General features: G+C 50.8%; 1 protein-coding gene and 1 long non-coding RNA gene across 5 annotated transcripts in view; one reads left to right on the plus strand and one right to left on the minus strand.

The window, feature by feature from the left end:
* The window catches only part of HIPK2 (homeodomain interacting protein kinase 2), a 188,830-nt gene that overhangs the window by 12,003 nt on the left and 157,983 nt on the right, over positions 1-18,844 (minus strand). For all 4 annotated transcript variants that reach the window (XM_060633925.3, XM_060633922.3, XM_060633928.3 and 1 more), the window contains exons 13-14: positions 7,233-7,477; positions 1,172-1,329 (exon numbers count right to left, since the gene is read on the minus strand). In XM_060633925.3, the coding sequence (XP_060489908.2) occupies positions 1,172-1,329; positions 7,233-7,477 (403 nt within the window). The remainder of the gene's footprint in view (positions 1-1,171; positions 1,330-7,232; positions 7,478-18,844) is intronic.
* Positions 1,326-6,322, plus strand: LOC145715309 (uncharacterized). Its single transcript, XR_014137337.1, has 2 exons — positions 1,326-1,972; positions 2,989-6,322. It is a non-coding gene; the product is annotated as an uncharacterized LOC145715309 (long non-coding RNA).

An 18,844-nucleotide genomic window follows, 5' to 3' on the forward strand; every position in this document is an offset into this window, starting at 1 on the left:
AGAAGGAGGGGGAGGTGGGCGGGGGGGAGGAAGAGGAAGAAGTGGGAGGGAGAAGGGGGAGAAAGGGGGGAGGGGGAGAAGGGGGGGAGTAGGGAGGGAGGGGGAGGGAAAGAGAGAGAAGTGAGAAGGGGTAAGAGAGGAAGGGGAGGAAAGAGAGGTGGGGGTAGGGAGGAGGGGAGGGTGGAGGAGGAGGAGGGAGGAGGGAGGGGAGGAGGCCAGAGCCATTGGAGTGACAGCAGGTGTCCCCCTTGCCACGTTAGCCTGGACTGAGAAGGGGCCAGAATGGCCGTAAGATCAAGCCAGCTGAAAAGGTAACAGGAGACTGTGTCTCCTCAGAGCACATGGGTCCAGGAAGTGTCAAAGGAGCCCCTCTTTGAGTGACAAGTGCTTCCTCCCTCACTGTGAAATCCTGTCCTCTAAAATCCTAGGCTCTTAGAAACTCTGTTGTTTGAAGTTATGTTGGTATAAATCTCTTCCAGAGAGCCTGAGTCATGATGACACAGGGACGCAGCCTCAGGTTATCAAGTGCACCGCCTCGGATGAGGGGTTTCTGAACACAAACTCCCCCTTCACTGCACCTCCATGGTGTCTGAGGAAACAGGCCCCTGGGTCCGCTTTGCAATTCAGACCTGACCTAGACCCTCTGCACACAGGCTGGCTCTGTCCATGGAGACCCTGCTTCATGTATAATTCCACCTGAACGCCACCCACCCTCTCCAAATCCTCTCTTGCCCTCGGTTTGGGGTTTTCTGGGTGTGGTCTGGCCTCCCTCACTGCAATGAACAGCAAGCCCGACTCCGTCAGACTATCTCCCTGGAATCCTGGTCTGACTGGGCCAGGACACCGTGGCTTACCCTTCACTAGGCTGAACTGGCAAGACGTGGGCCATCCTATTGTTAAGCTTTGGCACCACGTCACTAAGTGCTTTGTGACATCGGACAACTCATTTTACTTTGGGCTGGCTCTGTGTGACCCAGTCATACCAGCTCCCCCAATGGTAACCCATGGCGGGAAGAAGTCAGAGGTCCCTCAGGATGCGTCCTGCCGCGAGGGGGGGCTGAGGCTCTGTGGGCGGGGTGAGGGGCCCCAGCGGTGACCTGCTACCGGGCCGGGGAACGGAGGGGATGGCAATGACGTGCTGGCTGCTGGGACAGGATCAGGAGGCACTCACCTGGCTGAGATTGAGAGGCTGCTGCTGCTGGAAATGCGGTCCCGGCCGCTGTTGCCGGTAGGCGATGGCTCCGGACGAGCTCCCTGAAGAGTGACCGCTGGTGGAGGTCACGTTGCTGGAGGACTTGGACTTGTAGGACGAGTGCTGGCCAGTGTTGACTGTGTGAGGAGGAGCGACAGGTCACAGAGGGATCACACGTCCTCCGCTGCCCAGAAGACCCCGCCCCTCCAGGAAACAACGGTGGTCTTCCGGGAAGGAACGGGTTCCCAAGACTGGCCCATCAAAGTCAGCCTCGTCTCCCCTGGACCCAGTTAAGAGTCTGCCCAGAGTCTGGACGGGCCGCTGGGCTTTGGCTCGCCCCAGGGGTTAGGAGCCCATCCCAGCTTGCTGGACTTTAGGATTCTCATCTGGTGACATGGAAAAGCACAAGGAGAGTGTAACGCAGGAAAGGAGGAGAGGTCTCTGTGGCTCTTCGTGCCCCATGGGGCTTGTCTGCTGAGATCCAGAGACACAGTGACAGATAAGCAGGGCACGGATAAACAAGCCTCAGAAAGAGGACCACACACGTCCTGAGGGAAAAACAACTCATGGTTGCTAGTGTGAACTAGGCGGGTATGAATGAAGACGCTAAGTATGAATGAAGCATCCGCCAGTGAGCAGGCAGGCCCTTGACGTAACTGGGTTGGATCAATTCCATTACAAATCTCAGGGTGGTGAAACCAAAGTCAAGGAGGAGATGGCTAGGGCCAGCAAGAGGGAACACTGAGTAACCGCTGAAGGAGAGAAACACGAAGAGTGAAGGTTTGGGACACCGGCAACTTGGGGATGGGAGACGGGGGTGCGCGCTGAAGTCCACGAGGAGTCTCCCTGCCCCACAGGCAGCAGAACGCCCTCCCCCCACCCCCACCCCGGAGAGCAAGGGCTGCCTCACTGGGGAGGGAGGTGGTGGGTCCTACCAGGGATCCCCAGATCTGTGCATTGGCACCTGTGGGTCTTCTCCCACCCACTGAATCAGAACCCCATGGGGAGGTGCCTGGGAATCTGTATTAGTAATAAGCGCCCCAGGAGAGGAGGCAGCCAGGCCCTGGTGTACGGAGCTATGCTAAAGCCAAACCCATTCGGACTCTCAAAGGCCTTCCAAAACCTGGGGGGTTGAGGGGTTTGGGGGACCCACTGCAGGGTAAGAGAAGGAAAGCCGCAAATGTCGGCCATGGGCAGGGCCTGGTTTCTCCCCTTTGCTCAGCCGCAGTGCTACTGTGGTGGGGCCAGAGTCCTTGCTGGTCAGTAGCAGGCCACAACTGTGCTTGCTGTGTGGGCCCCAGCGGTGGAGGTTGTCTCTCTGTCCCTGTTCCAACTTTCCGGGCACTGCGTGGTGATTATATTTGAAGGAAAACCCTGAGCTCGAGTTATCGTAGCTTGAGTCTACAGTGAAGAGGTTAGAAGTTGTAGATGAAATGGTGTGACAGAGCCCAGCATGCACCTCTTACCAGCACTGCGGGGACAGGGAACGGGGGGCTGGGTCAGAGAAGGGGACCTCCAGATAAGGGGTGGGGTCTTGTGAGGGACCAAGACATTAAGATGGGGAGCCAGACTCCTGTGAGGTCCAGCCGCATGGCCTTGGTCCACTTAATTAATCTCTCGGTGCTTCCATTTTCGTATCTGGAAAACTGGGAGAATAATGGTAACTCTATAGGGTGGTCATGAGGTTCATATGAGTTAATGTACATAGAACACTTAGTGTCTGTCATGTGTTAAGCTCTTAAATGCATTAGCTATTGTTAATATCTTTCTTATTGAGCCTTGTCTCCTGGCTAAAGCTGATGCTCAAGGAACAGGTGTCTCCTCCAAGCCGGGACAACCAAATCCTGTCTCCTGGAAATGGGAAGCTGGAAGCCTGGGAGTCACCGGGTCAGGGTGAGGCAGTGCTCCAGAAAGCAGGCGTTGGGCCTCCAACAGCCCAGGTCTTAGGAGTTCTGGCTCCTGCCCAGCCTGGGATGTAGTTGTTGAACTTTCCCTCAGCTCTCTTAATTCCTTCCAATACATTATGGGTCTGACGGCATAAGTGTAGAGTTCACTCAGCTGCCTTCCAAAGGAGCCTTAACTAACCCAAGAGATCTGGGAAGGTTATGTGAGAAATCCCCAGGGCTCCTTCCTGAGCTCAGAACCACAGGAGGGGTAAGTTCTGTGAGAAAACGGACTGCGGTCTGCACAGCATTTGTTGTGACTTGAGCCCAGGGAACACCTGGCTGGCTACAACCTGTTCACACCTCGGCCTCTGTGGGTCACCTGGGCACCAGGAAGCTGAAGAAGGCTGCTGTTTGGATTTTTCTGAGCCTGGGTGTTTCTCAACACCACAGGCTGGGGACAAGCAGGCATCGGAATGAAGTTCCTTCCTGCCTCTTACCTGTCACTAGAAAGACTCTGCAGCATGTCCCCACAGGGGAAAATAAATCTCTCTTCACAGTGGAAAGTTAGACCATGGGGTTCCCCGGAGACGGCAGCACTGGTTGCTTTAGAACCAGTAGTCTTACCGCGGGGAATGACCTCCCCCGTTCCAACCTTTTTTTTTTTTTTTTGGTTGGAAATATCCCTCAGAGAGTCTCAGCCGTTCAGACAGCACGCAGTCCTTGTGGAAAGACAGTGGGGTAAGACCTCTGAGCCGCCCCGCCGCACGCAGGCACAGAGCGCGATGGGCTGAGGATGGAACCGGTTAATGTAACCTGAAAGGCGTGAAATGCGGCTCCACAGAGCTGTCCTCTCTTGCCTTGGTGGTTTCTCAAGACACACAACTGCTGTTATACTGGCAAAGCTGGCCCTCAGCCTCTTCACTCGTCTCCACCAAGGGTTGGACCAGGTGGTCTTAAAGTTTCAGTAACTCTCCTCAAAATTTTGTCACCTCCCATGGAATGGCACCAGCATCAAAGCCTGACAAAGCTCCAAGCTGGACGGTTTCTTTCTTTTTTTTTTAAACATCTTTCTTTCTTTCCTTATGTTTATTTTTGAGAGAGAGAGAGTGTATGTGTGTTCGCGCGCGTGCACGTGTGAGGGTAGGGGAGGGGCAGAGAGAGAGGGGGCACAGAGGATTTGAAACAGGCTCAGCACTGCCAGCAGAGGGCCTGATGCAGGGCTTGAACTCACGAACTGCGAGATCATGACCTGAGCTGAAGTTAGACACTTAACCGACTGAGCCAGCCAGGTGCCCCCACGCTGGAAGATTTCCAACCTGCGGAAATCTGGCCGCTCTCTCATGCATCCTTCATCTAGTTTTAAAAGGCCAAGAAACATTTAGCACCAGCCACCTTTAAAAACAAATGAATTCGTAGATGACCTCAAGAAGATCCGTCTTGAGCCATCATCCATCTTTTAAAGGGATCATTACTGTGACAGAGTCCCCCTGGGGTGTCTCAGAGCAGGGGTATTCCCGACATAACAGAGTAACAAAAATCACTGTCTCATGGTTGCAGGTCTCAATCCCTGATTTGAAATCCCTGGGACCACACATTCATTTTTGAAATGCAGAAGTTTAGGTTTTAGAAAGGTTCAACGTATTAGGTTACCCCCAGCAGAGCCTTGGGCACCACTTTGTAATCAAAGACATGAAGATTCTCTCTCCAAAACACAGGGATATTTCACTACGGGGCACAAATGACTACGACAAAGAGACTGTGCACGGCCCCTCGTTGACTCAGGCCAGGTTTCACCACCAATGAGTTTGCTATAAAGTTAAAATTTGGTGTTCAGAGTTTTTTGGATTGCAGATGAGGAAGGACTATCTCCTCTTCCTGTTCGATAAAAGGGCCAGGCTTCCTTGAGGGTTTCAACAACATAGTCTTGAGACCTGCTAATTAAGCAGGAAAGCCCTTCCCACTAAACCGTGTGCACCACAGGCTGCATCTTTTTTTGTTTTGTTTTTCAGATTTTGTTTTTTTTTTTAAGTAATCCCAACATGGGGCTTGAACTCCCAACCCTGAGATCCAGAGTCGCATGCTCTACTGACTGAGCCAGCCAGGTGGCCTCTCAAAAGCTGCAGTCTTAAGCCCGTGTGTGTAGGGCTACCTGAGGGCTTGAGGGTCCATGGCAATAAAGACTTAAGGGGTCAATTTCCAGATTCCCAATTTGCAAATGTATCTTTTCCTGAACTGATTTACCAGCACTAACATCTACTGGTTTTCCTTTCCCACCTTCTCTCTCACATCCACAGTCTCCTATTCCTTCTGGAAAGTTAATATGGTGTGTTGCCTCCAGGCATGCAAAGCCTGACCAGCTCCTGAGGGGCAGATAGTCCCCTGATATCAAAGCCAAGCCTTGTGCAGTAAGAAACACGGAAGGCTGTCCAGCCTTACCTTATTCAGGCTGCAGACGCTTTTGTAAACTCCCCACCCTATCCATCCATTCACGAAATAAAATTCGGAAGTGAGGCGGTGGTCACGGGGAAGGTGTGACAGAGCTGAGAGCGGCTTTGGCTGCCTGGCCGAGGAGTAGTTGCTCACTAGGGGGTAAGGCGGGGTGCCGGGACCGGGGGAGTTGACTGTGCAGCTCCAAGGTCTTAACAAATATTTAAAGTACTTCAGTAATGACGCGACATACACAACGTGACAGAAGTGATATCTTTGCCAGGATGTGAACTTAAAAACATGCGATAGATATCGTTTTAAACATTGAAGGATTATATGAGCAGCACAGTATGAGGGCCGCTGCTCTGAGGAGTCCTCTCTCCTGGGCAAACCACTTTGTCTGTCTCACGGGTTCCTTTGGTCCTAGAGAGTGTTGCTTTCTGCCAAGGTTACCAGTAAAACCCTTGCCTGGGACAGAAAGAGGGTTCTGGAAGAGAGATACCGTGTGTCCCACACTATGTGGGCCGGCCTGTGGTGCTGGGCTGGGAAAGTTCCTAAGGACCCCATCCTCAATTCTGCTCTTCCCTCTCAGGGGCAGAACCAGAGTGGCCCATGACTAGTGGGCCTCACACGTGGCGACTGCCCCAAGAAGGTTCCAAGGTCTCCTGCAGCAGGTGACACAGATGGGTGTCCTTCCTGGTGAATAGCTCCCCGAATCTTTTTTTTTTTTTAAAGAAAATGTCTATTTTGTGTGTGTGTATGTGTGTGTGTGTGTGTGAGAGAGAGAGAGAGAGAGAGAGAGAGAGAACAAGAAAACGAATGGGGGGAGGAGGGGCAGAGAGAGGGAGACAGAAGCTCAAACTCACAAACCACGAGACAGCGACCTGAGCCAAAGTTGGACACTTAACTGACTGGGCCAGCCAGGGGCTCCAATAGCTCCCTGAATCTAAGCAAGGTCTTTTTTTTGGCAGTTTGCTCCTCTTCCCTTCTAAACAGTGCTTTCGTGAAGGTGCTGCCTTGGATGGGCTGGTGACGGTCTGTGGCGGGGAAGCGGATGGCTTTTGGTTTGTTCCCCGAATTCTGCCACTGGTGAGTGTGAACAAGGGAGTCACTGAAGAGATGCCACCAAACGTGGGCAGAGCCACTAAATTTACTTGGAAGGTTACGTTCTCGGTCTTTATTCTAGAGCGCACTTGTCAGGGCGAGCCTCCAGGGGATGGAAGGACTCCTTTTTCTCAAGCCACCGTGTGAGCAAACAAACACACCCGCCACGACCTCTCCTCCCAACAGTGAGCCCCGAGGCGATGCGGAGCCGAACCTCCGTCATCCTCACCTGCCAAGACTCAGAGAAAGTTCTTTCCACCCAGGAAGCTGCTCTACCACTAGGGCTTCTTCCTGCTAAAAGTCAGTCAGGAACTCCCTAAAACGGGTCATCGCCGACCCGTGGATAAGGAACCGGGTGGCGTTTGTTTCGTCCTTATCAGCCTAGTCAAAGGGAGAGCCACTGTAAAGGTGGCAAGGTATTAATTATAGAACTGAAAACTGAAAACGCTGCTTATGCAAAGTGATGGTGAGCAGAATCCTACCCTGGCTGCCTGAGCGAGACCCTTGGGGGGAGGATCGACCACAACCCGGTGCTTATCAGCCTCACACAATTGCCAATAGCAGGAAAACGGGCAAAGCAGTGTGCAGAGAGAGGTTCCCGGCCTGCCCTGGCCCCAAGTTACCTGGCCCCAGGCTATCACATTCCACCAACACTTCGCTGGCCTGGGTTTTTAGGGGTGGCACGATGATAGTCCGGGGGTTCCCAGTGCAGTGATTCTCCAGGCTCCCCTTGGTGTCAAAGGTGTTGGCGTGGTGCCCAGTGCGGTGCTGCACGGAGTAGGGGCTGGTGTTGCTGGAGGAGTCGGAGTAGGGAGAGTCGTGGACCGTGACGCAACTGATGACGTTTTTTCTCTGCTTGGAGACAGTGCTGAAAATGGAAAGGGAGAAATCAGAACCACCAGAAAGCTGTGAAGTGAGACACCAGCCGGCGTTCCAGAACTGGCCTGTGGGACAAGCCCCTCTCTGTGCTCCGGGACAGGGCTGGGGAGCGGGGCAGGAGCGGGGGTAGGAACGGGGAGGGTGGGCACCCAAGTGTCACCTGTCCAACCGGCAGCAAGCGGACATGTGAAGACATGAGAAAGGGGCTGGAGCTGGGCCCACAGGCACTTCTGGAATCTGGAGAGAAGCTTCCAGGTGGGCCTGGGCTTCCCCCCAACGCCCTTCCCACAGCAGAGCTAAGCAGAACTGCAGGGGAGGTGCCTGTAGCCCAGAGCTGTGTGGAAGCACCCCCTGAGCCACCAGAAGGGGACATCTCAGCAAGTAGAGAGAGCCCAGCAAGACCCTGGCACCCCGAGGCCCTGGTTTGGGAGGACATCGCTGGGAGCGGAGCACCATCAGCTTAGGCTCGGGGCCTGGGACACCCCGCAAACGGAGGCAGGGAGCAAGGTGTTCAAGAGGGAGCAGGATGCAGACAGAGGGGCGGATAAAGAGGGAGGGTCTGAGGAGGTTGACCACACAACGCAGCTCTGACATACTGAGAGACAGAAGTCGGGAGCTGGCCGTGACACTCTCAGCCACCTCTTTGCTGTGCGGTATTACGTGGGATGACTCTGTGGCAAAGGCCACCAGGACATCTGAGAGTCCCCTTCTCAGGGGAGGCCTGGCCCTCCTGTAGCTTCCCTCCCGCCAGGGCCCAGGACAAGGGAGGGGATGACACTGTGCCTAGTGAGGTCAGAAGGGCTCCCGTGGGGATGATGCCTACAAAAGAGTTGCCTGGACTCTCCTGTATCTGAAACTTCATTCTTTGCTGACAGGGAGGAACCAGCCTTGGAGGGCTCTTGGCCAGCACACATCTTCTCTCCTGAGATATTTATGCATGCGCGGCTACTAGGGGAACCAATTCCGTCTGCCTCCAGGATGGGCTGGTGGGATGATGGATGTGGAATTTGTTGCTTATTGTGAAGGTTGTAAAAATGGATTCCATCTATTTTTATATACTGATCATCTATTTTTAAGAAATATCGATCACCCCAAGTAAGACGGTCAGTTTCCAGCTGATTTGCTAAGAGAAGAAGCTATTTATGGAGTGCCTAATGGAACCACAACCCCCTGAGGTGTCTCGCCCAAGGTCACACGGTCAGTCACGGGCCAGACTCTTTCCAAGATAGATCTCTGCCACCCTAAGGGCAGCAGAGAAGTGGACGAGCTCAAGCACCCCGGGCAGCCGGGCAGAAGGAAGCTAAGTGGAAGGACACGCGGTAGGTGGCCTACAAAAGGCTGGAGGGCTGAGAGGTGAGCCCATGGAAGGTCTGAGCCCCTGTGCCCCAAGGCCTGACGCTACTGACATCTGGGCTGAATAATTCTTCTAGTGGCTGCACGTTGTGTCCTTCTTGCTTCAGGGTAGAAATGTCCCTTCCTAACAGTGTCTGTGGGTAAGAACACGGGCCCTGCGGCCAGGGGCCTACCTTCGGCGTGTGCCGGGCGTGTGGCTGTGGGCAGCTAGCTGCTCAGCCTCTGAGTGACTGTCTCATCATCAGTCAAATGTGGATAACGGCAGCACTTACGCATACAGGCTTATGTTGAGAAGTGAGAAAACCCACAGGATGTGCTGTGAATGGCTTACGACACATAGTAAGCAGAGGTTAGCCGTCAGGATCGTTATTGTTGTGCTGGCTCATTAAACATGTGAAAGCAGGTTTGCAAGAACAGATCTAGGCAAAGTGATTTCTATCAAAGTATGGACTCAACGGAGAAGTTTCTAGTCTGTGAATAAACCAGAAGATTGATATGAAAGAAATTAAAAACTCATTACTCAGAGATCTTGGAGATCTGGGGTAGGTGCCATGGGGAATTCCTGTACAAAGAAATATAACACGTGCCTCTGCCCTGGAGGTGATTACAATTTCAGTGGGGGACTGTGTAAAAACATGACAAGTTAAACAGTAAAAGCTTTAAAATAATCGGTTAAAGAGAATAATGGATGTCACAAAGCCTTCTGTGATGAACTGTCAAATGAGTCGTACAGACGGTAATTGTTAAGAACTCAAAAGAAGGCAAGGAATGAATTGACTGCATATATTTGCGGCTCTTCACGTTAACTTTGATAAGATACATTTTAATTAATAAAGACCGACACTTCCCACTTATAACAGTTGAAATGCAAAAAATCCATATGCTTGCTCCTCACAAAGCTAAACGCAGAACTACCACAGGACCCAGCAATTCCACTGCTGGCTATATACGCAAAGGAACCGAAAGCTGGGACTCGAACAGAAATTCATTTGCCAGTGTTCACAGTAGCCTTATACACAACAGCCAAAAGGTGGAAATAGCCTGGGTGTCCATTAACGGATGAATGCATGAGCAAAATTTGGTACATCCACACCGTGGAATATTAGCCATAAAGACCAACAGAGTCCCAACGCATGCTACGATATAGATGACCCTTGGAAACATGCTAAGTGAAAGAAGCCAGATACAAAAGGACAAATATTGTATGACTCCACTTACATAAGGTACTTGGAATAACCAAATTCATAGAGAAAGTAGATTCAAGGTTACCAGGGGTTAGGGAAGGGAGGAATGGGGAGTTCTTACTTAATGGGTACAGTTTCTGTTTGGGGTGATGACAAAATTCTGGAAATGGTGCTGACGGTTGCACACATTGTGAGTGTACTTAATGTCACTGAATTCTATACCTGAGAGACAACAAAGCAAATGGGATTAGTGGGGAGGGGGGAGGGAGTGTGGAAGCAGGTGGAGGGCACCGAGACCTGGCGCAAAACCTAGAAAGTGGGGAACCAGGAAAAAGTCCCTGAGGTTGTGGAATGAGGAGGGAGCGCTGCCTTAGAAAGGCAGACAAGGAAGGGGCGCCTGGGTGGCTCAGTCGGTTGGGCGTCCAACCTCGGCTCAGGTCATGATCTCACAGTTCATTTGAGCCCTGCGTCGGGCTCTGTGCTGACGGCTGGGAGCCTGGAGCCTGCTTCAGATTCTGCGTCTCCCTCTCTCCTTGCCCCTCCCCCGTCACACTCCGTGTGTGTGTCTCTCTCTCTCTCTCTCTCTCAAAAATAAGGATTATTTAAAAAAAAAAAGACAAGACTTGAAGCTGTTTTCTGTGGTCGGGGGGAGGGAGCGGATGATGGAAACGACTGCCTGTGTGCATGGTCTGCTGTGTATTAAGATGTTACTAAAGGAACCCCCCTTCCCATACCACGCACACACCATCACAAAGTGCTCCCGGTTCCTGAGGGGACGCAGGGACTTGTGCTGCCCTGTCCTTCACTCTCAGCTTCCGCCAGTGTTCTGCACTCTCAGCTGTGCATAACTGACGCACACACACAGCGGCTCATCGGGTCACCTCGCCAGACGCAGACGTGTCCTGCTGCAGGTGCACAGTCCGTGGCTGATGAACCCCACACGAAGAACAGAGCCTGGCTTCCAAATGTGTCTCGGGGGCTGGTGTTCGCTCTGGTCCCGGCTCCACTGTCCATTCATCACCTGGACAGTGGCCTGATATTAGCACGACCCTGGGCATCCCTCCACTTCCAACTTGCTCTGAAATCCACCAGGGAAAGTGGCACGAAGGGATCCATTGTGAGGGCCCCACAAAAATGCATTATTGAAGGCATTGAAAATAGGATTTGGTTTACTCCTAATTCGGAGAGGAAATCAATCTCTTTAGTAAGTGTACCTTCTATGTAGACCCAGACATGGCCAATTTCGGCTGACCAGATCCTCCTCAGGTTCTGGGTAGTTTAGAAAACAAGCAAACACACGCACACCAGTAATTTCAGCCAAACTGGAATAAAATTCAAATTGGATGTACTTAAATTCTCACTTTTCAATTTAAATTGTGGAGCAGCTTCACCTCAGCGTGAGTCAGAATCTAAACACACAACGGGCCACTTGGCGGATCAGTGGGCTTCTTATTACCGAAGAAGAATGAGTTGCTGGCAAAGGTCTTATAGCAGCGGACAGCTTAGTCTGGAAGACCTGGGAGAATTTCCTAGGGAAACCCCCTAGGGAGGGAGCCTTTCCGCCAGAGGCTGAGGGTCCCGCACGTCAGAGCCTTGATACCTACCAAGGAGTGTGGGATAAGATCTCTATGAACGGTTCATGGGTCTCATCCTTTGTTTTCAGAGTTGACAAGTCCCTCTGCCTGATGAGCAAACAGGTCGACACAGTCCAGGGCTAACTTACCTACCTCTTTGGATTTGCCTCTGACCGGTTTGGAAAAGGTGAATCAGTTTTGACAGCTCTGTTTTTACTCTCCTCTACCGTTAAAGATCTCTGTGCTCTAACTGAATACACTATGCAGATTCGACAACGAATGGGAAGCAGTTATTTCAATGAGTCATTTTAACAATGAGCACCCATGTGACATTTATTACTACGGATTCTTTAGGCTCATTTATACTGATTCTATTGGGATTCATTCCACTAGTGTCTAATTATTACTGATCGTTTATCAATCTCATCATGAATTGAGAATCGGGCGTAGAATGAGAAATCTATGCTTAAGTGGCCTCGGCAGAACATCACTTCTGAATGAAGAGCAGAGCTTCCACAATTCCACAACTGCATTGTGTTGTGATGGCGATAGCTGATGTTCATCATTTTTAAACGATGACAAGAAACGAAGAGCTAGGAGCCACAGAAATCAGCCCCGAAGGAGGAAACCTTGCTGGAGGAGCGGATGCTAGCCTGTGACTCCTCCCCGTAGGCCCCTATCCGGAGCGTGTCTCTGATTTCTGTTTGCCAATCTCAGTCAACCTCATCCTTCGAGACCAGGGTCAAGACTCATCTCCACTAACAAACTTTCCATGATGTACTTCACCGCCCCGATTCCACGGTCAATGCTGTATGTGATAAAAACCGGGCGTCTCTTACAACACTGATTAACAGTCACAGGCAGCGTTTATAGGATGCGCAGCGGCTGTTCGAAGTACTTCACGGACATCGATCTCTGATCCTCACAGCAAGACCGTGCAGTAAAGAACATTCCACTTCTGACTTTAACAATACTTAACATGGGATCCATCCTCTCGATCAGATTTTAAGTACATAGTACCGCGTGGTTGACTATGGCCGCAGGGTCGGTAGCACAGCGCATCTCTGAAGCTCGTTCATCTGGCTCAACTCAGAGCCGCTGGCAACAGAGATTCCTCTGCTTAAGTCTAAGGGTTGACTATTTTAGGAACCTTGTGTTAAGAGGTTTTTTGCTCATTGTAGAATTTCCTTCTTTTTCAGGCTGAACAGCATTCCATTGTATGTACCTGCCATGGTTTCTTTACCCCTCATCTGTCTGCCCATATGATGGACACTCCGGCTGTTTCCACCTCTTGCCTGTTGTGAGTAACGTAGCAATGGACATGGGAGTGTGCAGATGTCTTTTCAAGATCCTGATCCCGCTCTTTTGGATAAATGCTTAGAAGTGAGATTGCTGGATCAATGGTAGCTCTGTTGTTAATTTTTTGGAGGAACCTCAATACCGTTTCTCATAGCAGCTGCCTGTTTACACTGCGTTCCCACCAACAGTGTGCAAGGGCTACAATCTCCCCATAGCCTTGCCCATACTTCTCTTCTGTTCTTTTGATGACAGCTATTCTGATAGGTGTAAGGTGATACTTGGTTGTGGTTTGATTTGTGTTTCCCTGATCATTAGTGATGTTAAGCATTTTTTTCATAAAGCTGGCCACTTATGTGTCTTAAGAAATAACTACTCAAGGGCACCCGGGTGGCTCAGTCGGTTAAGCATCTGACTCTTGATTTTGGTTCAGGTCACGATCTTATGGTTTGTGGGATCAAGCCCTGCATTGGGCTCTGTGGTGATAGCATGCAGCCTGCTTGGGATTTTCTCTCTCCCTCTCTGCCCCTCCCCCTCTCAAGCACGCACATGCTCTCTCTCTCAAAATAAATAAGCTTAAAAAAAAATCTATTCAAGTTCTTAGCCCATTTTGTAGTCACGTTTAGTTTTTTTGCTATTGAGTTATCGTGAGCATGCTGTCATTTTGCCACTATGCCATTTCCCTTTTACCCCACCTTTCCTACCCACAAGCCCTGAAAATGTAAACTGACTGCAACTCCTCTTTCTGGTTCCGGTGACAGTGTTCTTCTCTAAGCACGGGACATCTAAGCACAGGGCATGGAGTCCTTCACACTGACAGGTGTCTCAGCTGATGGAGAGGAGGGCTGCTGGCTCTACCACTTTCACGGGGATGCGTGTGGCTCGCTGTCCTATTCCCATGCCCCCTCCACCCAGTTAGAAATACATGGCTGAGTACATTTAATCTGCCCTTGTGAGGACAGGGATCAGAAGCTGATACCTCCAGGCTAATGTGCTCCTTCTGATATATTTCTTAGCTCTCAATTTGAAGTCATCAGTGAGAACAACAACAAAAAAACCCCTACATTTTAAATTTGGCACATACGTTCAAGTTACATTATTTACATGTTTGGAAAAAATTTTTTTTTAACGCTTATTCATTTTTTGAGAGACAGAGAGAGACACAGCATGAGTGGGGAAGGGGCAGAGAGAGGGAGACTCAGAATCTGAAGCAGGCTCCAGGCTCTGAGCTGTCAGCACAGGGCCCAATGCGGGGCTTGAACTCACGAACTGAGAGATCATGACCTGAGCCGATGTCGGATGCTCAACTGACTGAGCCACCCAGGCGCCCTATTTACATGTTTATATCTATGTGTAGGTCTCTCTCTTACCACACACACACACACACACACACACACACACCCCAGCAGGAAGACAGTCTTGCAAGACCACCTTCCTGAGAAATTGGAAGCAAGGTGTGGATGAGCCACGGGCCCGGTCCCCACCACACCACACACAGTACAAGCATGGTGTTCCTTGTCCTTCCACTTCCTTCTACAGTCCAGCCACCGAACACCGCTCTGCCCGTGTGACACCCAGCACTGTCCCGCCCCTCTTCCCTCTGGCCTGTGGAAGCTGCCATGGGTCAGTGATGGCCTGGTCACAGGCTGCAGTGTTAGGACAGGCTGCTGGGAATGGTCGGGTGGAGGGTCCTTTCTTCAAGATGCTGCCCTTTCATAAAAGGCAGCCCATTGGCCACACTACTCAACCCGCGGGGGTGTTGTGAAGGCACAGAAGAGGATGTAGAGAGGATGAGTTGAGGTCAGCTTGACACCTTTCTGTCTCCTGAAAGGAGTCGGATGACTGAGAACTCCTCCAACCTGGGGCTGTGTTGCAACTTAAAACTGCAAAATTTGAGGAGGGTGCCTGTTGGGATGAGCCCTGGGTGTAGCATGGAAACCAATTTGACAATAAATTCCATATTAAAAAAACAAAACAAAACTGCAAAACAACAAAGCCCCTTCTCATGATGCCACATGTTGGGTTCCAGTCTCTTCTCTGAGGCTCATAAACCAGGAGGACGAGTAGAGGAGTGGCATGGCTGCAGGTGGCCAAGGACGTGGGGTCCACCTTGGGGTGGCTCCGCCTGGCTGGTAACACCTGAGCGTGGGTGTTCCCCTCTGCCAAGGACACGTCAGTCTTTCAGGCCCAACTCTTTTGAGCAGCAGCTTATCGGTGTCCTGACTATGCCTTTTGTCTGCAGTTATGGGTCCAGAATTGCAATTTAGTGGAAAGAAGAACATTTAGGATCAAATAGTTTTTATACAAACATTTTAAGAGTGATCCCTATCTGAAATACTGAGTGATGTTAATGAAGCAACTTTCTTAAAGTTTACATTTTGGTGACACCAGTGGTAATACTCTGGAGTGGCCGCCTACACGCACAAAGGGATGCAGGACGTCACAGAGCCCTGTTGACCTCAGGAGATGAAAACCTGTCTACCAGAAATATCCCGGTAACTGAATGAAGGAATACATGAAGGAATGGTTTCTAGCTGATCAGTCGACATGAGCCACTCTGGTCACACATTTTAAAAACTACCCTCGTGGGGCGCCTGGGTGGCTCAGTCAGTTAAGCGTCCGACTCTTGACTCGGGCTCAGGTCATGATCTCGCGGTTTGTGAATCGAGCCCCGCATCGGGCTCCACACAGACAGTGAGGAGCCTGCTTGGGATTCCGTCTCTCCCTCTCTCCCTCTCTCTCTCAAAATAAATAAAAATAAACTTAAAAAAAAACTTCTTAAAAAAAACTATCCTCATGACTGAAGCTTGTGTGATACGGCCTCTAAAGGGCAGTTTCAGCACAAGGCAAGGTTAGCAAAGAGTCTGAATAATAAGATATGCACCAATAAACTTCGTTCAAGGAGATTTCAAGGGAGAGAAGATGGCTTATTCAGCACATACAGTCAAATGTTCCTCTAATCAAAATCATTTATAAATGATTAAAATAAGACTGGTTCTATGACTTCCTCTCAGGGCACCCAGAAAAACTGCAGATTGGTGTGCTTTCTTTTTCTTTTTTTTAAATTTTTTTTTTTTAATGTTTATTTCTGAGACAGAGAGAGAGCATGAATCAGGGAGGGGCGGAGAGAAAGGGAGACACAGAATCAGAAGCAGGCTCCAGGCTCTGAGCTGTCAGCACAGAGCCTGATGAGGGGCTCGAACTCACAGACTGCGAGATCATGACCTGAGCTGAAGTCGGACGCTCAACCGACTGAGCCACCCAGGCGCCCCTGTACTTTCTATCTTTACAACAATTCTCCAGCCATGCCCAAGGAGCCCCCTAGTCCAGCAGCCACTCATTGAGAAAAAGCAGGCTGCCGGGTCTTCATCGGTCCCCTCACCTTAAAACGTCTTCTCAAAGAATCAGAAGAGCTGACCTCTGCCCTTCTTGCTGCTAGAGCTCAGCACTGTGACTGACACCAGGTACCCAGTCGGGGCTCGGTGGACAGACTCTGGGCCCCCCATAGCCTTGGGCTGCTGCCTTGCACACAGCGGGCATGACCGCGTGAGGGCGTGGGGGTGGTCAGAGGAGGGGGCAGGACAGAGTTCACATTGGTCAAGTTCATAACCAAAGAGAAATCAGTTATTTTTGCCAGTAACCCGAGACTGCCGTGTCTTCCACGGCATGGGACCCGAATTCCAACTGTGCTCCTCAGAAACATCATCAATCGGGGTGAGTCACTTATCGTTCCTGGGTCTTGGTTTCCTCATCTATCAAGTGGGAGCAGAACTATTTGCCTTGTATACTCTACTGAAAGACACACAGGACAGTGCAAATGGGAACACTCAGTAAATGTGTGTCATGATTTCTCTCCCCTTTAATCGGCTCACTCCCAGCCTGCACCTCGTGCTCTGGAACCTTCCTCACAGGTAGGAGCTGGTGACCATCCGTCTGCTCTGGCAACTAACAGCGTCAAATATGGGGGTCTGGAATAGTGACTTTGCCTTGCGTTCCCCTAAAAATTCTAGGCAATGTCCTCTGGTCCCAGAGACTTGGTGACACCCTCAAATAGGCCTAACATTGTGGGTTCGCCACTGTGTGCCTCGTACCGGCTCTAAAAGACACCGGTGGTGGAAGGGCCTCCATGTGCCACCACCATGATCGCCGTCTCTGTGAGCGTCATCGGCCCCCTCACCCTCTGGCTGCTGTACGGGGGCTGAGTCACGTTAGGGGAAGCAATCAGCATTTTAGACAGAGTCCCAGGGCTGGTCCTGGGGTGAGTAGCAAACAGGAAACGAGGTTGGGAACACAGCAGCTCAGGATCGAGACGCTCACAGCACAGGAGACATCAGGTTTGGGAACGAGCAGGGAAGTCTTGAGTGTTCAAATGGGAACACGGACAGGCAAGAAAAGCTTCTAGCTGGAGGGAGGCCAAGAGGCTCCCCGATGGGCTGCCCTTGGGGGTACATCCTTGTTTTCCCAAGACTGGTGCTCTCCCGTGAGCTCCTTAGTATTTCCTGAAGTCGACCACCTCCATTGAAGGGGAGACCCTCAAATCCCCTTTCCATTCGGAAATCCCTGTCATCCCTGCCTCTGCTTTGTCTCTGATCTGCGGCCCCTCTGCGCTCTGGATGCTACGAGCCCACCTCTGAGGCCCCAGCTTCCCTGCCTGCCACTGACCTCCTGGAATCTGCAATCTCACCCCCTCTCCTATTTTCCTGCACCCTTTGGACCTTTGAGCCCAGAAAGTCCGCTGTTCCTGCTATTTTCTCAAGCTATTTTCCCTTTGAATGTCCACAGCACTCTGCTAGTTTTTACAGGACTGATACTCCGTTTTGTGTTATGATTTGTACGTGTCTTATCTTGCTTCTTACCCTGCAAACCTCCTGAGGACAGAGACTGTCTACCTTATTTATGTAACACCTGCAGTTCCTAGCATGATCTCTCACACTGGTGGGGACAATAAATATTTACTGTGTTAAATTTTATGGTAATTCTGATTTTTAAGAACGAGTAATCATATTTCCTCTCCGTTTTTCTCTCACTCCAAAACACAGTCACAATAATGTGATCACATTATCCAGTGGTTTGTCTATAAATAAAACAGCTATGGGGTTCCGTTTTATCCTACTCAGACTCAAATACACTTTCCTGTCTTCTTGGGTCTTGAGACACTTTTTCAAGGCAACAGTCATTTGATCTCTCTCCAGAAAACACCCATCCCCTCATTCTGCGAGCTTCCTGTCACAACTGCCGACTGCTGGAACCCTTCCCGATTCCTCTCTGGCCTCACTCTGCAGCTTTCCCCATGTGGTGTAACGTCCCAGGCAGTCCCCTGCATTTTTCATTTTATGAAGCTCCGATGCTCGGTAGGCCACCGTCACTACTGGTGGTTGTTCCTCACATGCGCACCTGCCACGGTCTCCTTCCGTGCCCTCCCCTAGGTCTCAACTGATTTACAACAAGGTCCTTGCACGCTGCCAAGAATTTCAGTTCTGTTTCTTTCTGGGGCTTTGGGGACCACCGCGGAAGCAGTCTGTGCTTTGGCTTGGCGCTGTGCTCAGCCCTGGCAGCCGTCTGATTGGTGGACAGACGGCTCTCTCATCCTGCTTTTCCTTAGACACACTATTCAATTCTCTCCTGAGCACGTATGTTGAGATTCTGTGTCAGTTCGAATCTCATACTTCAAAAATGATAGTCCAATCTAGTTGATTGTCAGATTTTTAAATTGCTTTTTCTTTTTCCCAGTTATAGCAAAGGGCTGTGTGGGGGCTGCTTGGCCCGTTTCATGGCCAATGCTATAAACGTGTGGACAGACCGCTCCGGGCTGGGAAAAACCTTTCTCTTTGTGATGGGACCACCTGAGCCCACGACATTCCTGGGCTGCGGGGCATGAGGCTCTGGGGAGGACAGAGTATTGACTCAAGTTGGGGGCTGTTATCAAAAAGGGAAACCGAGGCCAGTCCC

The sequence above is a fragment of the Panthera onca genome, chromosome A2, assembly GCF_046562875.1.
Source record: "Panthera onca isolate mPanOnc1 chromosome A2, mPanOnc1 haplotype 2, whole genome shotgun sequence".
Taxonomy (NCBI): domain Eukaryota; kingdom Metazoa; phylum Chordata; class Mammalia; order Carnivora; family Felidae; genus Panthera; species Panthera onca.